The 20,826-nt window shown below is 40.0% G+C and overlaps 1 protein-coding gene across 7 annotated transcripts in view; it reads right to left on the reverse strand.

Annotated features, from left to right (window-relative positions):
* The window catches only part of GRIA1 (glutamate ionotropic receptor AMPA type subunit 1), a 264,606-nt gene that overhangs the window by 18,456 nt on the left and 225,324 nt on the right, over positions 1–20,826 (reverse strand). For 5 of the 7 annotated variants that reach the window (XR_014795150.1, XR_014795151.1, XR_014795152.1 and 2 more), the window contains exon 13: positions 15,845–16,092. Coding sequence is in view for 4 of the 7 variants with exons in the window: in XM_084885451.1 (XP_084741577.1) it covers positions 15,845–16,092 (248 nt within the window). In the remaining 3 variants the exon portion in view is untranslated. Of the gene's footprint in view, positions 1–13,472; positions 15,792–15,844; positions 16,093–20,826 lie in introns of those variants that run through there. The other 2 variants (XM_084885452.1, XM_084885453.1) reach the window with 2 other exon arrangements.

Consider the following 20,826-nt stretch of genomic DNA (forward strand, 5'->3'; position numbering starts at 1 on the left):
CTTTAGGCAAGGAGTTGGTCATCTTTCAGGACATAACTTGTATCATTACCCATTTTATTACTTTCTCCTAAGGATTTATCTGGTGATGGTGGCACCTTAAACTAAGGCTCAATTTTTAAATTTAACTTAGTTGAGAGGTTTTACAGGCCATGGACAAGCAATAATGGGATGAACGAGAGGGGCTCAGAGGAGCTATGTTCATAGTACGCTGCAAGGAGCATTAATTGGAAGGCAAGGGTGCCCTCAAATCTATTCCTCTCCCTATGGCTTGTTGCCCTGATTCTTTTACTAATTTCTTTTTACTTTTTATTGAATTTATTGGGATGACATGGGTTAATAAAGTTATATAAGATTTCAGATGTATAATTCTGTAATTGCATTGTGTGTTTACCAGTCCAAGTCGTGATCCTTTTACTATTATAAACTTGCAGATGTTATTCTACCCTACTGTTGAGTGCTGATAGTGGACAGAGCAGACATTTTTATTTTTATTGCCTTTGTTATTTGTTTTTATAAGAGCTAAACTTTGGCTCTTTGGTGACTCTAGTGTGATAAGAAGCATGTTGATTTCTCCCTGGAAAACACTTTTTGACTTACAGGAACTCTGTTTACTATAGCCATTACCTTTTATTTATGTTTGTCAGTCGCTGGGCAGCTAACTAGACTGTGGCATATGGATCCCCGAAGGCAAAGAGAAAGACTGCAACTGCTGTTTGCTGCCTGAAAAGAAGTTCATATTTATGATTTCCCTTATCCCACATTGTGAGTTTAAATGTGGCAATTTTCAAGCTGGGAAAACAATTTCCATTAACAGATCCCGGAAATGCACTAATGGACTCTGGGCTTGATAGCACACAAAGGGTATCAATTGGCCATGAACTTTTTCCTCAGAGAAGTTCAATGTGGGAATATACAGCCACTCCTGAGGCTTCACGACCCTTCCTTCTCCCCCACCTTCCCACTGTAAGGGAATATAGCGGGAAAAACTCATAGTAGGAGAGGGAAGGATATAAGGGCAGGGATAAAGGGGTAAGGAGCATTGGAAGGGAGAAGAAAGGCTGGGTTACAAAGTTCTTAATTCTGATTTTTGCTGTGAGTTGTCAGACCACTTTTCTGTTAAAATTAAATCTCTAGTGTTTGCTCCTCTCAGACACAAGATACAGTTTGAGGCCAATAATGTGAAGAGGTGTTTGGAGAAAGTGGGTAATCCTCATGGAATAAGCCCCACAACAATGTGGGAAAAGTTTATGTATGTCTTATATTGGCAGGATCATGATCTCATTAGATAAAAAAAGGGGGCTGCCTGAAAGGCATTTAATTAAATTTTACCTCAAGCTATCCCCCTTCCTCGGTGATCCTCTGAACTTGAACTCTGATCCCTTATGCTATAATATTGTTCTAGTTGATTGCTGTGTTGGCTGGGTCTCCATAAAGAGATTGTCAGTTCCCCAGAGCATTGATCATGGTTTCTGTATTTTCTGACTCCTCCAAATAACATTTAGTGTAAGATATTCCATGCAGTATAAGAGCTTGAAAAGTACTGTTATTTTTTTTAAATGAATGAACCAAATCTAAATGCAATATCACCGTAGGTTTCTCTAACTCAGCTATTTGGCAAGCTTACCATAATTAAAAATAATGAAAAAGGACCAGAAAGTGTGAAATTGTAGGATGATTGTTATAGATAACAGTTATTTCACTGAGGGCTTATTATGGGACAGGAATCATATTAAGTACTATGCAAGCTTTATTTCATTTAATCCTCACATCCTGATTTGGTTGTCTTGTTGTTACTATTTCCATTCTAAAGACAAATATAAACCTTGACTGAGGTTCTATTCTACATCTGTGTGATTGAAGCCAGTCCACACAACCCCTTTGGAAAGACAAGGCACTGTGTGCATCAACATATCCTCCCTAGTGCTCACTTAGGCCCTTCACTTCCATTCACTCAGTCCTTTTAAAAAACTTACTTTGTCTTTACTATTAATAAAAGCCAATTTGGATAGAAAACAAACAAAAGAAACTGACTTTGCACCCAGCAAGGATCTCTATTCTTTAAGCCCACAGCTAAGGCAGCAAATGAGCAAAGTCTTATCATAGGCCATTTTATAAGATACTAATTTTGCAATTTGACTATAAGGAAGGGCCCAAAGCAGTTTTTGTTGTTGTTAATCCTCACCCTTGGATATTTTCTCATTGATTTTTAGAAAGCATGGAAGGGGGAGGGAGAGACACAGAGAAAGAAACATCAATGAGAGACACATTGGGTGGGTTGCCTCCCATATGAGCCTCCAACAGGACCGGGTATTGGGCCTGCAACCGAGGTACATGCCCTAGACCCAGAATCGAAATTGGAACCTTCAGTTCTAGGGCTGACGCTCTAATCCACTGAGCGAAACTGGCTAGGGCCCGCCCTCTCTCCCTCCCTCCCTCCCTCTCTCCCTTCCTCCCTCCCTCCCTCCCTCCTTCCTTCCCATTCTCCCTCCCTCCCTCCCTCTCTTCTTCCCTCCCTCCCATTCTCTCTCTTTCTCTTTGAAGAAAAAAATGATGGTTCTAGAAAAATGGTAACCTGGGCCTATTCTGGTTCTGACAAAGTGCCCTATAGATACGTACCCTCTGGAAGATTCACTGTTTTGGAAGCCAGCTTCTGTTCCAGCTGCCTGCAGTGTGAGGATCAAATGAGGTGATCGATGTGAAAGTGCTTTGAGGTTAAACTCTGGACAGTAGCAGGTGACTAGATTGGAAGCACTACTGAAGCCACACCTCTGTGTTGGCAAATGCCCTACCAGGCACACTTTGTCACTTCGTGCAACCCTATGCATTTGATAAGCTCTAATATGTGTTGTTCTCTACAAGTTCCCATGTAATGACCCAGGCAGAATGGATGAGGGCTTCCTTTCTGTCCCACCATACTTGCATGCCCTGTAACAGCAAACTCATCACTCCATTAACCATCGTCAGCTCCTCCAACCAGAGAGCTTTTTGGTGGCAGGGACCCTTTTGCCAGCACCATAGGTAACACTGTAGCTGCTTGATCAGTGCTGTTGATTGAAGGAATGTACAACAGGGGTTACTTGATCTCCCAGAAATTGCACACTAATTTTACATATATGATCACAATTCTGGCCCTGTAACTTTCTTTGGGGCTAAGATCCCTGATAGAACTGAATAGGGATCTGAAGTCTGGCTCCTCCAACAGGCATTCTACAGACAGAAAGCATTCCAGAGGCACCTTTGATTCCCAGCCTGGCCCATACTGTGAGAAGCAGGTGTCAGCAGTTCATTTGCAACCCCATCTGATCCTGTAATGTAGAACCTTTTGCCAGCAACAGCAGGCACATGGGTTTGTGTCTGACACCTTGGAGGTGCTTGACAAAAGATAATGGAGAGAATGAATGAAATTTGCCCCACAATTAACGCAGGGAGTAAAAACAACATTCAGGAGAGAGCCAGCCCACTGGTTTCATCTCAGCTACCTCTGGTTCATGAAAGGAAGAAAAGCTGGGCCAATTCTATAGACTGGGCACCAAAAAGCAGATGCCAGTGTGAACAGGATGCTGGGCAGGCCAGCAGGACCATTATTTTCTTGTGGATTTAAAAATACACAGGGTCATAATGTTGGAGAATTATCTCCTCCAGTGGTAGAGACAGGCTCCTGAGGAAGACAAAGAAGCTCCCAGGCCTTCCACTCCACGTGAACTTGTCTCTAGGTTGCACTGTCCTTCCCCTTTTCTCTACCACCTTTAGCTCCTCAACAATTGCTTCAGTAGCTCCACTTGTATCTGGTTTATTTTCTAATGGAATTCCACAGGAGATTTTGTTTGATAGAATGATTCTCTGCTGAAAATAGCAATAACAAGATTGAAAAAGGATACATGAATTCTTTTTACTTTATCTGTATGTCTACTATTTCTTTGACCTGAAACACCTTTCTCCCTATCTTTCTTATATTCTCCCCACTAGTTTAAGGCCCTGCTCAGGACTGCTGCTTCCTCCTGGAGGCCTTACTAGAACTCATATCCCAGGGAAAGGCAAAATATTAATCAAACTTGCACAGTTGTCCTACTTTGCCTTGCTTATCTATTTATTGATATATGATTTGTCTATCTTTATGGACTTCTTTGTATTAGTGTTAGTTGTTACTAGCTTATGTCTTCTCTTTTTTTCTTCTTCTATCTTAATCACTACTCAACAATTTAAATAGTTTACACAAAAATTGAGATTTCTAGTTTATTTTGAAAAATGGAAAGGTCTGGCAATATGCCCAATGGTGATATTAGACCAGATTGAGTGAAGGCTTCCCTTTTAGACAGGCATGCACTCTTGTTTATTGAGTCCCCATCCTTTCCTATCATCTCCCAGAGACTGGGAAGGTTTCCATTTATAGTATAGTGTAGTGAATAGCATAGGCTCTGAAGCTGGACTCCTTGGGTTCAAATTCCGGCTTTGCCATTTACTAGCTGTGTGACCTTTGACAATTTATTTAACCTCTCTGTGTCACTGATTCATTATCTATAAAATGAGGTTTTAATAGTACCTACTTCATTAGGTTCTTGTGAGTATTACATGAATTAGGGAATGCATACAAGGACTTAGGAAACTTCTATAAAAAGTTTTCAATAAATATTAACTACAGTTATTATTTATCATAGTGTTCGCACTGTGGTTTTGTTGCTTAGAGTACAGAAGTATTACCTGTACTCATGACTCTTAAAAATGAAGAAACCACAAAGGGGTTTGCTCCTGGTCCACTTCCTCATTTTCTCTACCTGGGGGCACTTTAAATTTTAGTCCCTGTCTTAGATGATGAATCTTGGGAGTACCAAAGTCCTAATTTATTTGTCTTTGCTTTTCTTAAGAGTACTCACTTTGTACTATGCTTAAAATGTTGGTAGAATTAAATTGCAGAATCAAGGTCATATACTTACATGCTGCCTTTAGGATGTTCACTAATAATGACCAGAGAGAACACAAGTTAAGAGTCAGTTGTTTTGTGTTATATTGTGTTATATACAGTAAGACTCATTTTTTCTGGTTCTCAAATGAGGCTAGATTTGCCTGTATCCTCAGGAGATACTAGTCACACTGACCAGACACATCAACTGATTTGGTAACATGCTCAGAAAGGTGCCATATATGTGGAAGGTGGTGGGGTAGAATCAGTCCATGGGACAAACAGTGAATAGCAGTTTCCTACATGCTAAATATTCTGTCAGGTTCTGGGAACAGCTGGCCCTTGCTTCACTGAGCTGTACCTTGAAATATATGTTGATCAAAAAAGGAACCAGTAAAAGGAAAGATATGGGAGTGGGAAAAAGTTGGGGTGTTTGTGGGCCACAAGGAGACTGCTTTGACTAGTGCTATGGACTGTTTAATTTTTCCTAAGAGGAGTAAGTTTCATTCCCATGGGAATAGAAAATGTGGTTGAGAGGTCATTATGCTCCTTTTCCACTAGACTAGATACTTGTGTTGAGGAAACATGAACGGTACACGTAAATTTCCGTCTGGGGTGTGTGCGTTTTTATGCTCTGCTGGTTTACCACCTCCATCTGTTTTGGAGCAAGCTGGTATCTTAGGTTAGGGATTTACCTGGGCTTTTGCACCCTTTCCTCCTGAAGAAGAGTATGGTTAGATCTGATTTTCAAGCTATGATCTCAGCCCATAGAGGTGTTCATAATATGTTGGAGTAGATAGGCCAGAATTTCTGTGCAGGGGCTCAACTCAGGGCTACCCCTGCCCTCTGCCTTTCTGCCTGCCCTCAGAGATCAGGCTTCACTTTCATCCATGTGGATGGAAGCAATAGGGCGATTAGCTGAGCATTTGGGGTACCTAGGATAAAAGGGAATAAAACTGCCAAAACTGGTTTGGCTCAGTGGATAGAGCGTCAGCCTGCAGACTGAAAGGCCCCAGGTTCGATTCCGGTCAAGGGCATGTGCCTTGGTTGCGGCATATCCCCGGTGGGGGGTGTGCAGGAGGCAGCTGATCCATGATTCTCTCTCATTGATGTTTCTAGCTCTCTATCCTTCTCTCTTCCTCTCTGTTAAAAATCAATACAATATATATTAAAAAAAAGGAATAAAACTGCACATTTGAACATTTCAGTCTCTTGGTATTCTGAAGTGTCCACCTTATTGCAATGAAAAAAGCCCAAAGTGGTTTGGCCAGAGAAGGTAATCACCACATAGTTGGGTGAGAGCCTCAAATTAACAGACTAAATGGCCAGCCCTGAGGGGAAGCTGAAAGGGAAAGGATTGGTGGGGAAGGGATGGGAGTTAATATTTAAGAACTGCTTCTACACCATGAGCTCTTCATAAGTGATTTTATTTATTCCCAAGACCACCCTGTGAAGCTTGTTGCAGGATCCCCATTTGGAAGATGAGAAAACTAAGTCTCAGAAAGAGTATAGCAATGGTTAGCATTTCTTAGTCGCTTTAGTATGTGTGAGGCACTGTGCTGAGTGCTTCATATGATTTCATTTAATCATTTAACAACCACCCAAGTATAATAAATGCTAGTGTTACCTCCAGTTGTTATATTTGGGGAAACTAAGGCCTAAAAAGGAGTTACTTGTCTCAGTCACTTTAATCATTAACTTGCAGAGGTGAAATTGATTCTTAGCCCTGACTTCAAGGTCCTAACTATCAGTCTATGGTCCATATGGCTACTTGCTACTTTCCCAAGATCACATGATTGTAAATGTGGGGGGCAGGTTAAATGAGTGTCTATCAACATCAAAGCACATTTGCTTCCCAATACATGCCCAAGTCATTGGCAGAGCTGAAACAGGTACCTTTCTGGTCTGCCTTTATAGTAGAGCAGCTGCTTTCTTAGAAGAAGGAAAATAAAGTTGCAGATAAGAGTAGAGGAAAAAAAAAAGATTCTATATTTGACAGCAACAGCTTCTTAAAAGAAAGCAATATACAATTTGTATATCAGCGGGAGAAAGCAGTGCTTTTTCAGGCAAACCAGAACCTGCACTGGGCAGCTGTTCTTGGTAAAGGCCATTCATTTCCCATGTGGTTTACCTTCCTAGATTCATTCTTGCTCTGGCCTCCTCCACCTCCTTCTTCTTTTCCCCCTCCTACTCCCCCCTCCCCCCCCTTCTTCTTTTTCTCTCTCACTCTTTAATGTGTTGCTCTTCTGTTCGTAAGTTCCTCAAAGAGGAATGATAACAACAGAGCCCTAATGGGACTAATTGTCTTTGCAATTTCACCAGGTTCCTCCAAAATAAATCTGCTTCTCTCTTTTTCTGCTTCTCTCTCTTTTATTTCTCTCTCCTGTCATCCCCCCTCTTCCTTTCTTTCCAGCTCTTCTGAGGATGCAGGCAAATCTAGCCTCACTGCTCAGAAGGCTTTGCCTCTCTGATCAGGCCCGACCTTGGTCATAGGGTTCATGGGGTTACCATGACAACAAGCATCCCTGGCTACCCATCAGGATGCAAGGACCAATCGAAAAGAACTGTCATTTTCCTGGGACATACTGCATTTATTCTCAGCAGTGTGCCCTGAACCAGTACCATACTATGGGAGAGGGAAGGAGAGAAAGAAATATCAGGGTTTTTATATATTTTTAGTGTGTTCTCTGTGGGGAAGGACCACAAATTGTTCTCAGAAACAGGCATTTTGTTTCTAATGCTGCTAGTGTGGGGGGCTGGGGGAGGGGCTCATGTGCATTTCTGATGAACACAATTGGTTTTCACAAAGAAGAAAAAATGAGTTATTTGGCTCAAAAGTGAGTTTTGGTAGGTCTAATGGAAGGAGGATGGGATGGCAGGTTATCATTGAGTACCCTCTGTGACAAGCACTTTATGCTATTTTTAAAAAACTCAATTCGACTGCAGTGAGTTACTATTATTTCAATTTTACAGAAAAGAAAACAGAGGTTTATAAAGTTACACTGGCTTATCAAGCAAGGGCAAACTTGGTGGAATAATGGCCCTTGAACTCGAATTAAGGTTGTTTGCCTCTAAATGATAATCTCATTTCGACACCATTCAATACAGTTTCCCTATTACACTCCCATCCTACTGGATCAGTTTATACCTGATCAGTTTTAGGGAAGAGCATAAAAGTATCAGAATGCTCACATAACAGACTTTCCCAAACTACTGTCTTAAAGGCTGTGACTGGTGACAAACAGAGCCACTTAGGCCATCTATCCTCATCCTGTTATGGCCTGTTGTAACCACATTCATTATCTCCTACAAAAAGACCACAACAGATTTCTAAATACCCTCCCTGCCTGTGTTCCTCCCCTCTCTGATTCTTGTTGCAAACCACTGCCAAGTTAATCTTCAGGAGCCTGTCTGATCATATTCCCTGTAAGTCAATGGCCTTCAGTGACCCCTACTGATATCAAATCAAACATACAGAGACATTCACAGTTTGACCACAACCAATCACTCTTACTTATTAGTGCCTTCTCTAGTTAAAGAGGAGCTCTCGTGGTCCCTGAAAACAAGCAGTATGTTTGCCCATTTCTGTGTTTACTTTTCTCCATCCCTTCCATCTGGAAGACACGCTCCCTGCTTCTCATCTATCACAATTCTTTGGGGCCTATCATGGATGTTACCCCTGCCATAAAATCTTTGCAAATCCTCCCTCTCAAATGTTGGCTCTCTTCCTCTTGCATATTTCTGACTGTTACAGCATTGGGTAGAATAATAGGTATCTATGTAATTCTTCTCATGAACTGTACTTGCTTATACATCATTTAGGAGTGGGGATTGCACCTCTGTCACCATGGTTGCCTACGTATTGTGCATGATGCTTTGTGTGGAGAAGGATTCAGAAGAATCTATGAAGCTGAGGCAGCGGGTCTCAGACCCTCCTGGGTGCCCATCACCCATTAAGCTACAGGATCAGACTGCACTGTGCTTCTGTCCTCTTGGCCCATACGTCTGGCATGGATAAGACATGTGACAGAAGACAAATATGTCATGATCATAGAGACCAGAAAAGATTCCATGTAACACAGTCACAGTTAAAGACCACACTTGGACCAATGTCTTGCTTAGGGCATAACTCTTAGCAAACCCATTAAATTCTTGGTAGGTGGTTTGTGAAGGAGAATCCTTATTTGAGATTTTCACTTAAAGTGTGGATTCCTTGGGTTGGAATGAGAAAACCCATGCCCCCATAGTTAGGAAGTTTGAACACACTGTCTCTAACTGAAGGGAGTATACATCATCATCATCTTAAAAAAGGCTTCAGTTCAGACCAGCAGATAAATTTACGTAGTTGCTAAAAAAAAAAAAAACGGGCCAATAGATCGTAATTAGTGGATTTACCAATTGCTTTTCCCTAGTGACCGGCATTGGCTGCGTAGGTCTTTATCCACAACATAAGGACTTGGAAACATAACTTAGCCCCTTGCCCAACCCCAAACATGCAGTGACAGCCAACAAACAGCATCTGTTTCAAAGAAACACCACCTGTCCAAATGGGAAATCAAGCACCGGACCACCTCGCTTCATCAGAGTATTTGTTTCCAGAGCAGAAGAGACAACCCCCGCTTCTCATAAAACAACACTCCATTCTGTCACTAATAGCCTTTTAACACTCTGTAGGGACCATGGCCTGGCTTCTGCCAAGTAGATTTGGCAAGTTTTAGAGGAACATTTGGGTTTTATACATCAGCATTCTGACCTTCTGATGGGGAGATGCTGGGTAATCTTCCTTAGAGGAATGTGGAGCTTGTTCTGGGCAGGACAGAAGGAGTAAATGCCCCACAGGTGTGTGTGTGTGCATGGGCTGTGGGGGTTATTTGGCTTTATGAAGAGTAAGTGGTGGAGGAGGACTGCCAGGAAGGTGCCCTTTTTTCTTTTTGATTTGGGTAGTATGGACATTTATTATTATTATTTTGTTTTTACATTTAAAAACTAAATTCCTTGGAGTGACATTGATTAATAAAATTATATAAGTTTCAAGTGTGCACTTTCATAGTATATAATCTGTATATTGTATTCTGTTTTTACTATCCCAAGTCAAGTCTCATTTCATCACCATTTATTCTCCCTTTACCCAATTTTACCTCCCAACCCTCCTTTTTATATGTTAATCACCATACTGTTGTCTGTGTCTATGAATTTTTTCTTTTCTTTTTCTTAATCTCCTCACCTATTTTACCCAGCCCCTCAGCAGCTCTCCCCCCTTGACAGATGTCAGTCTGCTCTCTGTATTTATGAGTCTGTTTTTGTATTTTGTTGATAGTTAATTTTGTTCATTAGATTGCATATATAAGTGAAATCATATTGTATTTGTCTTTCTCTGACTAGCTTATTTCACTTAACATAATACTCTCCAGGTCCATCCATGCTGTTGCAAAAGGTAAGATTTCCTTGCTCTTTTATGACCAAGTAGTATTTCATTGTGTAAATGTACCATAACATTTCTGTTGATGGCACTTGGGCTGCTGCCAATCTTGGCTACTGTAAATAACACTGCAGTGAACATAGGTGTGCATATATTCTTTTGAATTCGTGTTTTGTGTTTCTTCAGATATAATTGCCAGAAGTAGAATTGCTGGGTCATAAGGCAGTTCCATTTTTAATTTTTTGAGATAACTCCAGACTGCTTTCCACAGTAGCTGCACGAATCTACCTTCCCACCAATAGTACACAAGGGTTCCCTTTTCTCCACATCCTTGCCAACGCTTGTTGTTTATTTACTTATTTATGATATCCATCCTGGCAGGTGTGTGGTGATATCTCATTGTGGTTTCAATTTGTATTTCTCTGATGATTAGTTGTGCATTTTTCATATGTTTATTGGCCATCTGTAAGGTGTTTTTTTTGTTTTGTTTTTTTCTTAGAAGTGTCTATTCAGGTCCTTTGCCCATTTTTTATTTGGATTTTTTTTTTGGTGTTGAGTTCTATAAGTTCTTTATAAATTTTGAATATGAGCCCCTTATCATATGTATCATTGGTGAATATGTTCTCCCATTCAGTGGGTTGTCTTTTCATTTTGTTGATGGTTTCCTTTGCAAAATCTTTTTAGTTTGATGTAATCCCATTTGTTTATATTTTTTGTTTTCCTTTCCTGGGTGAAATATCAGAAAAAAATATTGCTACAAGAAATGTCCAAGATTTTACTGCCTATGTTTTTTTTCTAGGATTTTAAAAAAAAAAAATTTTGAGTTTAACATTAAGTCTTTAATCTATTTTAGGTTTATTTTTATGTATGGTGTAAGAAGATGGTCTAGTTTCCTTTTTTTGCATGTATCTGTCCAATTTTCCAAACACCATTTACTGAATAAATTATCTTTACTTCACTATATATTCTTGCCTCCTTTGTCAAATATTAATTGACCATAAAGGCATGGGTTTATTTTCTTGGCTCTCTATTCTGTTTATAATGCCAGTATGATGCTGTTTTGATTGTAGTATATTTGATATCAAGTAGCAAGATTCTTCCACTTTGTTATTCTTTCTCTAGGTTGCTGTATCTTCTTTAATTTCTTTCTCAGTGTCTTATAATTTTCTGAGTATAGGTCTTTTATATCCTTGGTTAAATTGATTCCTAGGTATTTTCTTTTATTTGATACAATTGCAAATGGGATTTTTTTTCTTAGTTTCTTTATAATAGTTCATTATTGGTGTATAGAAATACAACTTATTTCTGGTTATTAATTTTGTTTCCTTCTACTTTACTAAATTCATTGATCAGTTCTAGTAGATTTTGTTGGGACTTTTAGATTCCTCTATATCCAGTATCATGTCATCTGCAAATAATAAACATTTTACTTTTTCTTTCCAATTTGGATGTTTTTTATTTCTTCTTCATGTCTGATTGCTCTTCCTCGTTCTGGGGAGCTGGGCTGGAAGCCTGGCCTGGGATTGAGACCACAAGCTTCTCAGGCAGAACCTTTGCAGCTGAGATTTCCCTTTGGCATCTCAGCCACTGCCCATGAGAGCAGGGCCAGCCCTTTCTACATCTCTGCCCTTCCTACCAGTCTCCCTGTGGCTTTTTTTTTTTTTTTTTTTGTAAATTCTTGGTTATAAGACTTCTCTTCAGCTAGCTTTCAGTTGGTTAATCAGGTTTCTTCCTCCATATTTTAATCATAATTCCAGTTTGGTTCTGAGAGGAGATGAGTGTAACATCCACCTGCTCTGCCACCATCATGGATCCTAGGGAGGTCTTTTCTTGATGGAGGCACAAGCATTGAGTCTGGAGCGCATCTGCCTTTGAGGGCTGCAAATGCCCCACCTTTTCCAGGGCAGAAGAAAAGTTTGTGACAAGCCCTGTGGTGTACTACAGCAACTTTCTGTGGACACTTATAAAGCGTTTGAAGTTTTTTTGAGAGGCTGATAAGCCTTTATAAAGGTATTTTCTATAATCCTAAATAATTTAGAGACAAATTGGTTTCCTCTGAGAGATAATCTTTAAGCTCATATCAGTTCTCTTTCAATGGGATCAGAAGATACACATACTGACCTTGGACTCCTCTTACATTCCACCTCTGTCATGCAGAGGGGCTTTCTGAGGTCAAATCAATGGATCCAAATTTCCTGGAGCAGGCATGAGTGTGTGGCATTTGGTTTGCCACAACTCTTTGGTATTCAACCATGAATTGGGGAAACGGAACAGTTTGGGGCATGTGAGGCAGAAGTATGATGAAAACCTGCCTGGAGAGTGTGTGTGTGGATTTGGGGAGGGGTTACTCATATTTTCTGTAACCATTTTGAAATGATATGTTTTATGGAACCTTTACATTATTGGTGGCTAGGTTCCTTGTAATGCGGAAATCAGAAGGAAAATCCCATAGAGAGGAGAAGAAAATTTCCAGGCCAGACCAGAAACTCGTGGTCCTCTTAGTATAAGCATTACTCTTTGGTTTTTTAGTTTAGAAGCCCCATAGCAATCATTGATGTTGCCACTGGAGAGAAAGGAGCACTGAGGGTAAGTGGAGCTTGTGGGCCTCAGTTGGATATTCTTGATTTTCACATCAATCCATCAGTGGTCTATATTTGGAATATATTTATTACATTTCCATTTCTCTCTTTCTTTCTCAAAATCAATAAATGGCTTGTTTTATTTTACAGTGATACAAGCAGTATGATTAGGTTTTTCTTTGTTACAGAGTTGAATTATTTTCCACATTTATCCCAGAAAGAATCTTTGAGCATGCAAACCTCATAAAAGCTGTGCTATCACCCAAAAGAAGTGGTATTCAAAGAAGTGATGTGGCCTATCTAGCATGGTTCAGAGGTTGAACATCAACCTATGAACAAGGAGGTCACAGTTCAATTCCAAGTCAAGGAATATGGCCAGGTTCTATCTCTAATACAGAGCATGCAGTAGGAAGCCGATTAATGATTCTCTCATCATTGATGTTTCTATATCTCTTGCTCCCTCTCCCTTCCTCTCTGAAATCAATAAAAAATATATATTTATATCTATCTATATCTATATCTATATCTATATCTATATCTATATCTATATCTATATCTATATCTATATCTATATATATTTTAAAGAAGTGTGTGTTTAAATGAGCATCCACTAACTCTTATTAATCACTCACATCTCTCCTTGATAAAAGCGTCTTTGGAAGTCCTCTTTTCTACAGCTTACCCATTCTGCCCACCAGATTGGACCTTGTTATCTCTGGTTATATTTGTGATCTTCTCTTTTTTGTTCTACAGTTTCAATCAAATCAGTAGCTGATTTTCATTGATTTATCCTACATGGACCTCTTAATTTTTAATGTGAGCATTTATGTTTTCCATAAATTCTAGAAAATTCTCTTCAAATATTGCTCCAAATAAAACATGGGGGTATCCCCCCCCCCCTTTTCATGTATCTTAACCTTTTTGTTATACTTTCTATCTTAAAAAAATCTCTCTCTGTGATATTCTGGGAAATTTTCTACAAAATTTCCTCCCAGTACTAATTTTCTGTTCAACTTTGTATAATTGCTGTTTAACCCTTCCATTGAGATTTTTATATCAACAATTGTATTTTTTTTCTTCATTAAATTCTAATAAGTGCTTTTCCAAATATGTCTGCTATTTTATGATTAAAAAAAACACACTATATCTTTAGTTGTACTTCTGATTCTTGCTTATATAGATTGTCACATAATTTACAACCTTGCCCTGCCTAGGAAATCTCCACAATAATTAGCTTATGCTTTTCACTCTGGTTTTGATTTCCCTTTTGGCATATGGATTTCCTAACTTTCATTTTTAAAGGACATTTGTTATATCTTTATCCAGCACATGTAGGAGTTTATAGTGGAAGTTTTGTTCTGCCATATTGCTGGAAGTAGGTATTCTCTAGGTCCCCTTTTATAAACTATCAGGGTTCCTGTCATAATTGTCATGAGTCATCTATATATATATAAAAGACTAAGCCACCATTACAACAGAACAATCAGAATGATCAGAAAGACTGGTCGGCGAGTTGCTATGATGTGCACTGACCATGAGGGGGTAGACGCTCAATGCAAGAGCTGCCCCCTGGTGGTCAGTGCACTCCCACAGGGGGAGCACCACTCAGCCAGAAGCTGGGCTCACGAGGGCTGGCGGGTGCAGCTGCAGGGGTGGGAGCCTGTCCGGACTCTGCAGCAATGGTGGTGGCAGGTGCAGCAGGCCTGGATGAGCTCCAGCAGCATGGCACTGCTACATCCCTTGAGGGGTCCCAGATTGCAAAAGGCTACAGGCCAGGCTGAGGAAACCCCTCCCCCCCACCACGTATGAATCTGTGCACTGGGCCTCTAGTTAAACAATAATTATCTGTTTAATACCTGTCTTCCTTTCAAGAATGTACTTCCATCAGGACTGACACTATGTCTTGTTCAATATTGTTGGTCTAGCTCCTAGTTAACTGCCTGGAACATTGTAGAGCTCAATGAAATGGAGGCAGGTGGCCCTGGATGTTGGTTGTGTCAAATAGATTAGGAATTCCTCTCTACCCTTTTGCAAATTTTTAAACACTCCTTAACTTTTTCTTGAACACTAGCCTTCCATAAAGTGAACTAATTCCTCTGTGGTTGATAAAATGTCTCACAAGTGACTTCATACTATACTCTTTCAGTTACCTTCTGTATAGATTATCCCATTTGAATTCACGATTACTTTGGACCTAGGTAGGGCAGGGACAATTATCCTGTTTTTACAGATGAGGAAACTGAAGCTAGGGGGGGAGATGATGTGTCTTATCTTCTGTAAGACAATCACTAGTAATCCCAGAATTAAATCTAGGTGTTCTGATTTCAATTCTATGTGAGTCTATCGTAGTGAACATCAGAGCTTCTTTATGTGAAAGTGAAGTCCACTTTGCTTCTTTACTGAACTTCCTTTTTTTTTTTTTAACTAAAGAAATCAGTATCTAGGAAAAAATGGATGCTATTATTAATTTGGTATTATTTTGATTTGCACAGGACTCAGACTACTTGATTTTTCATTTGGACAGTGTGTTTATGTTTCTCTTGAGACAAACATTACAGACCACCTCTGTCAAAGAACCCAGGTTTCTGGCAAACTCTGTTTGTGGCCTAGTTGAATACAGGGACGTCTGGCAAAGGATGGTGTGTTACAGACCACATGACAGAAACACAAGATTTATCAATGTTTAACACACTTGGAGGGGTAAGGCAAGGCATGGGGAAGAACACAGAGGCAACGACAGTTATAGCAAGCTGAGTTCCCCGGGTCAATTTCCAACCTCAGGGCTGAAGATCTTGGGTGCCTGGAGTCTTCCAGGCCCACTGGTATCCAAGAAGAGCTCTTTCAAAAGCTTGCATGGTGCCATTGGAGCCGCGTGACAGACAGAGCAACTTCATTCCTGAGATAGGAAGGGGAGAGGGCATACCAAGGAAGCAAATCTTGGCTACTTACCTCAGAGCAGACCCCTTGGGTGTCGCAATGCCATAGCCTTTGGAATCCAAGTTACCTCCCACCTTCATGGTGTCACAGGGTTTCCGCTGCTCAATGTATTCATTCATGGTGGACTCCAGAAGGTAGGCATATTTGCCTTTGGATTTCCTCACTCGGATCATCCCCTCCTCTGTGGTCCGCACAAACACTGATGGTTCTGCTGACTTCATATATGTCCACATCTTCTCAAACACGGCAATTTTAGACCTCTGGCAGAAGACAGGAACAAAACTGGAATTAAGGGCTGGCTGTGCTTGGAATTGAGGTTGGCATACACACTAATGAAGAGCTGAGTGTAACTTGATCACACATTCATGAGTGAGATTAGCTCAGGAAGAAACAAATTATGAGTGATTGCAAAATAAGAGTCTCTAATTAGTACCAGTAGTTTTCAAAGTACAAATATCTTGCAAATACAGAACACACAGAATAGTTTAGAATCTTTTAATTACTGCTGAGTAATTATATTCCTGTTAAATATAGGAAGAGTTAAGAAACTGGGGCTCTGTGTGTCCTTTAAAGACATTAAGAAACCTATCTATTGTTCAGTAAGGCCACATTTATACAGCTTAGAAGAAGTGGAGAGCTGAATATCGATGGGGTTTGATTTCATCATTGGATGACAACACTGAAGAATTTCAGGATCATGGGTGCTTATTGCCAGTTTTCCTGTAATGTAAAACCTGCCCTCAGAATGTAAATTGTTATCTGATAAAGCTAATAACTTGGGACCTAATATTGTCTCCTGTTTATATTTTAAAAGCCTTTAAACCTAGCCAAATTGCTTTCCTATTGCCTCCTGAGCTCACTTGGGACTTTGCCTAAGCTGTTTACTCCACTCGATGTGCTGGTTCTCACCATTTCACACACCAGAACAAATCCTATGTACTCTGAGACCGCCTCAGTTCCATGGACAGTAGTTATCAGAGTCTACTGAGCACTGAAATTATGTGCAGAGATTGTAAATATGCAGCTCCTCCTGCTCTAAAACTAGAGATACTGATTCAATAGGTCTGGGGTGTAGCCTAGAATAAATCTCTTTCAGCAATGCCCTAGGTAAGGCTGTTCCCATATGACTTGTGTGACCCTTACCTTGAGAAAGTAAGGACACAGTGTCTAGTATTCACTGGTTGACCAAGATAGACTGCTAGAATAGCAAGTCATTCCTAGTTGTGCACAGGTCTCAACTCAGTGGACACAACTAGAAGGGAGGGGCAGTTTCTCTTTTGTGGATCTTTCACAGAATCTAACCTTGTACACAGTAGGCCCTTAGTCAGGATCCATGATCCAGAACCACAAATTAATACTCTCATCTAATATGGTCTATAAAGAGCATCATTTCCCCCAAAGGATAGATGTATTTTATGGCTACTGGGGTCTGGCTTTTGAAAATGCTTTGTAAATGAACAAATTTTAAACATATATAAGCGACTATATTTATTAAAGAAAGTTATTACTATAAGCACACACCCTATATAATCTGGTGGTTAATATATAGATTAAAGATTTGTTAAATATACAATTATCATTAAACATCTAGGAGGTTATTTTTCTTTGCACATAAATATCAGGACTATTTTCTTGATCCCAACATCAAGTGTTGGCCAAATATTGATGTGTAATTAAATTTCTGTTTGAACTAATTGATCTATATTGGGGCTCAGGAAAATTCTCGGTCTCCATGGGAAATTAATGGAAATAGTTATGAGAATTTCAGGGAGGCATTTGATAGAGTGAGCCTTAAGTTTTCACAGTCTATAGTAATAAAAACATAATATGCTAATTAGACCGTACATCCTTCTGGATGTCCTTCTGGATGACTTGCTGAAACCGCAGAGGCAGGGGCTGAGGCAGAGGTAGTCACTGCCATAGCAGGGGCCAAGCCCTTTGCATGAATTTCGTGCACTGGGCCTCTAGTAATGAGATAAACTAGATTGTTTTAAAGTGTGGCTTACAGTCTGGAAAGGACACTGGATTTGAGAGTGAGGAGCCCTGAGTTCTAGTCCTAGTTACACTGTTAACCTTCCTTATCTCTTCCGGAGGACTTTGGGCAGGTAATCTTTAAGTCCTTTGCTAGCTGGAAAGATCTGATTCTTTATATGAAAATATATCACTCAAGCAACATTATCAATGAGAGAAAGAGAAAAAAAGAAAAGAAAGGGAGTTTTTCAAAGTTAGGGGAAGGAATACCCAGAATCAATCATAACATCTACAATACATTGAATAGTCTCTCAGAGGAAGAAGGGAATATGTATAAATTCAGCTGTGACCAGATTTTCAAATAATCTTCCAGGCACAAAACCAACAAAACACGCAGCAGGGCAATTGCAAGATGCAATTTGACCTGACAGGATGGCCACAACAGGGAAAGGGGCTGCTGACAGGGAGAGCTGAAGAGCCCTCTGGGCAACGATATGCAGAAAATTAATATGTTCTCTCAGCCTTACCCTAGTGCTCCATGCACCAAGGCTGTGCTCACAGCTGTTTAGAGCAAACTATCAGGAAAATCTCATCTCCAGGAATTTGAAGGCAGCATGAGTGGCAGGGAAGATTGGAAGCATACTTGGGGTATTTGTTCTTGGATCTCTCCTATCATCTGCCACTACCATAGCCCTTCACACATCTTAATTAAATTGTCGATGGAGGATTAAGTGACTCTGGGTTGGGGTTGCCAAGAAGCTCTAGGCTGCCATGGTGACTAGAAGCCAGGTTTTTCACAGTCTGTGGTAGAAGAATTCTTATCTCACTATTCTCTTCTTCCTTGTGGGATGTTAGGCAATTATGTTTCCCTAACCACCAAATTTTGTCTCCCTACTTATCCTGGTAGGGTAATTTTTCAAGGTCAGAGTCACAGATGGAAGGGCTCAGGGAACACATTTTGTAAGCATTCCTTTTTCACAGGTAGAGAAACTGAGCTCCATAGTGTGGCAGTGAAATGTCCAATGTCACAAGGTTTGTTAATGGCAGAGCCAGAAGTAAACCCCTGGTATCCTCATTGCCCACCTACCATGTTTCCCCGAAAATAAGACATCCTCCGAAAATAAGACCTAGCGCATGGAAAGATAAGACATCCCCCGAAAATAAGATTTAGCGCAACTTTGGGAGAAAAAATTAATATATGACACTGTATTATTTTCAGGGAAACAGGGTAGTTTTCACTGCAGCCAGCTTCTTCCCTCATTTTAGGCTCCCACTGTCTGTGGGAGCTTTCTGAGATGCACAGTTCTCTCCTGACAATGGTGATCATAGTACTCAGGGCATAATGTTGTCATGGAGATTATATAAGACCAGAGGTAAAATCTATAACCCAGTTCCTGGCACATGTAGGTGTATAAGTGGTGCAATTACTACCTGTAATTATGTCCTTTATATTTTACTTTACAGTTGAAATACTCAATACATGGCTGGCTAGGTACCAATTTTCCTCCCTATATACATGGCAGATGTTGGTATCAATTAAGAAATTATTTTACTCTAACCCTAGGTGTAACCTCAGAATTTGTCTCAACACAGAACTCTAGGCAACCACTAACTTTCATTCAGTGCATGAACTACAACCTATTTGCTACCAAAACAGCAGGCCTGGTTAGGGCACAGTGCTTGTAGAATATGAACTGCCTTAGTTCTAGATTCCTAACTTTTACTGTGGACAAGAAATAGTAATATGTCAATAGATACAGTTATTAACAAAGAACTTGGAAGTCTGAAGTGCCAGCTGTACCTCTAAGTAGCTAGGGTATGCTAATTTTATTTCATAGGCTTTAGTTTCCTAAACTATAAAAGGGGAGATTTAGACTAGACTTATCCATGGGTCTATGTGGTAACCTGAGTGATTTTTATAAAAACATTTGTTGGTTAATGATACCACTCCATTAGGACAGTGTCGTTCAGTATCAAGAATGCTTGGGTTGGAATGAGCAAACTCATAGTTTGTACTCATCCTTGATATTTGCAACATTAATTGCTTGAATCTCAATTTCTTATCCACAAAGTAGACCCCACTATTCCTATTCTGCCTTAGGACACAGGTGAAACATAAATTAGACCATGGATGTGAATGTGCTTTGAAGACTGTGATATGCTAATATATTGGGGATGCAAACATGGATCTATAATGGGTAAGTGGTTCCCCAACTGTCTCAGCAGGGTCTGGGATGTAGGATTGGCTTTATGAAGACATATCAGGTATCTCCTTCATGCTTTGGCTGTAGGCTAAAACTGTCAGATAATGGCTATGAGATTGTAAGTGTTTTTTTTCTAACTGGTTGGGTAAACCTATATAAAACATGTCTCACTCTAAAATGAAAGACTCAAATCAAGTGACTTCTCACCTTCTTACTCCAATATTTTGAAAATGGATGATTTTAGCCTTGGAGTCTGGATTAGCCATGGTTAAGACTTTGGTCTCTTTCCTACCTGACATATTACACAAAGTATCTGAAGAGGAAAATCATCCAGTTGGTTCATGCAGGGCCTGGGATTTGCTCCAAGAAGTTGCAGCGAGAACCTTCTGGGTCTGCACAGGATCCCTACCCTCTTACCTAAGGCAATACAGAGGTTTGTTCTTTATAAGCTGGGCGACCTTGGGCAATTACTTTTACTCTCTGAGCATAGTCATTTATGAAATGAGGACAACAAATCCCTACCTCACTTCTAATGAGAGGATTAAGTGAGATAATGCCCACAGGGTTTACTTAGTTCAGGACTGGATTCATAGTAAGTGCTAAGTAAGTAGTAGCAGTTGCTTATTTGTTTGATCAATATATTGTAGCTCCATGTGCTGTTTGTTCAAATACCAGGATGAACACATCCAAAGTAAAGGGAACTGCAGGTTTTTCTGCTTTGGAGCATTTTTTACGTTGTTTATTTTGCCTAGATCAGTGGTCAGCAAACTCATTAGTCAACAGAGCCAAATATCAACAGTACAATGATTGAAATTTCTT

The sequence above is a fragment of the Pipistrellus hanaki genome (assembly GCF_964339955.1).
Source record: "Pipistrellus hanaki genome assembly, chromosome: 5".
NCBI classification, from domain to species: domain Eukaryota; kingdom Metazoa; phylum Chordata; class Mammalia; order Chiroptera; family Vespertilionidae; genus Pipistrellus; species Pipistrellus hanaki.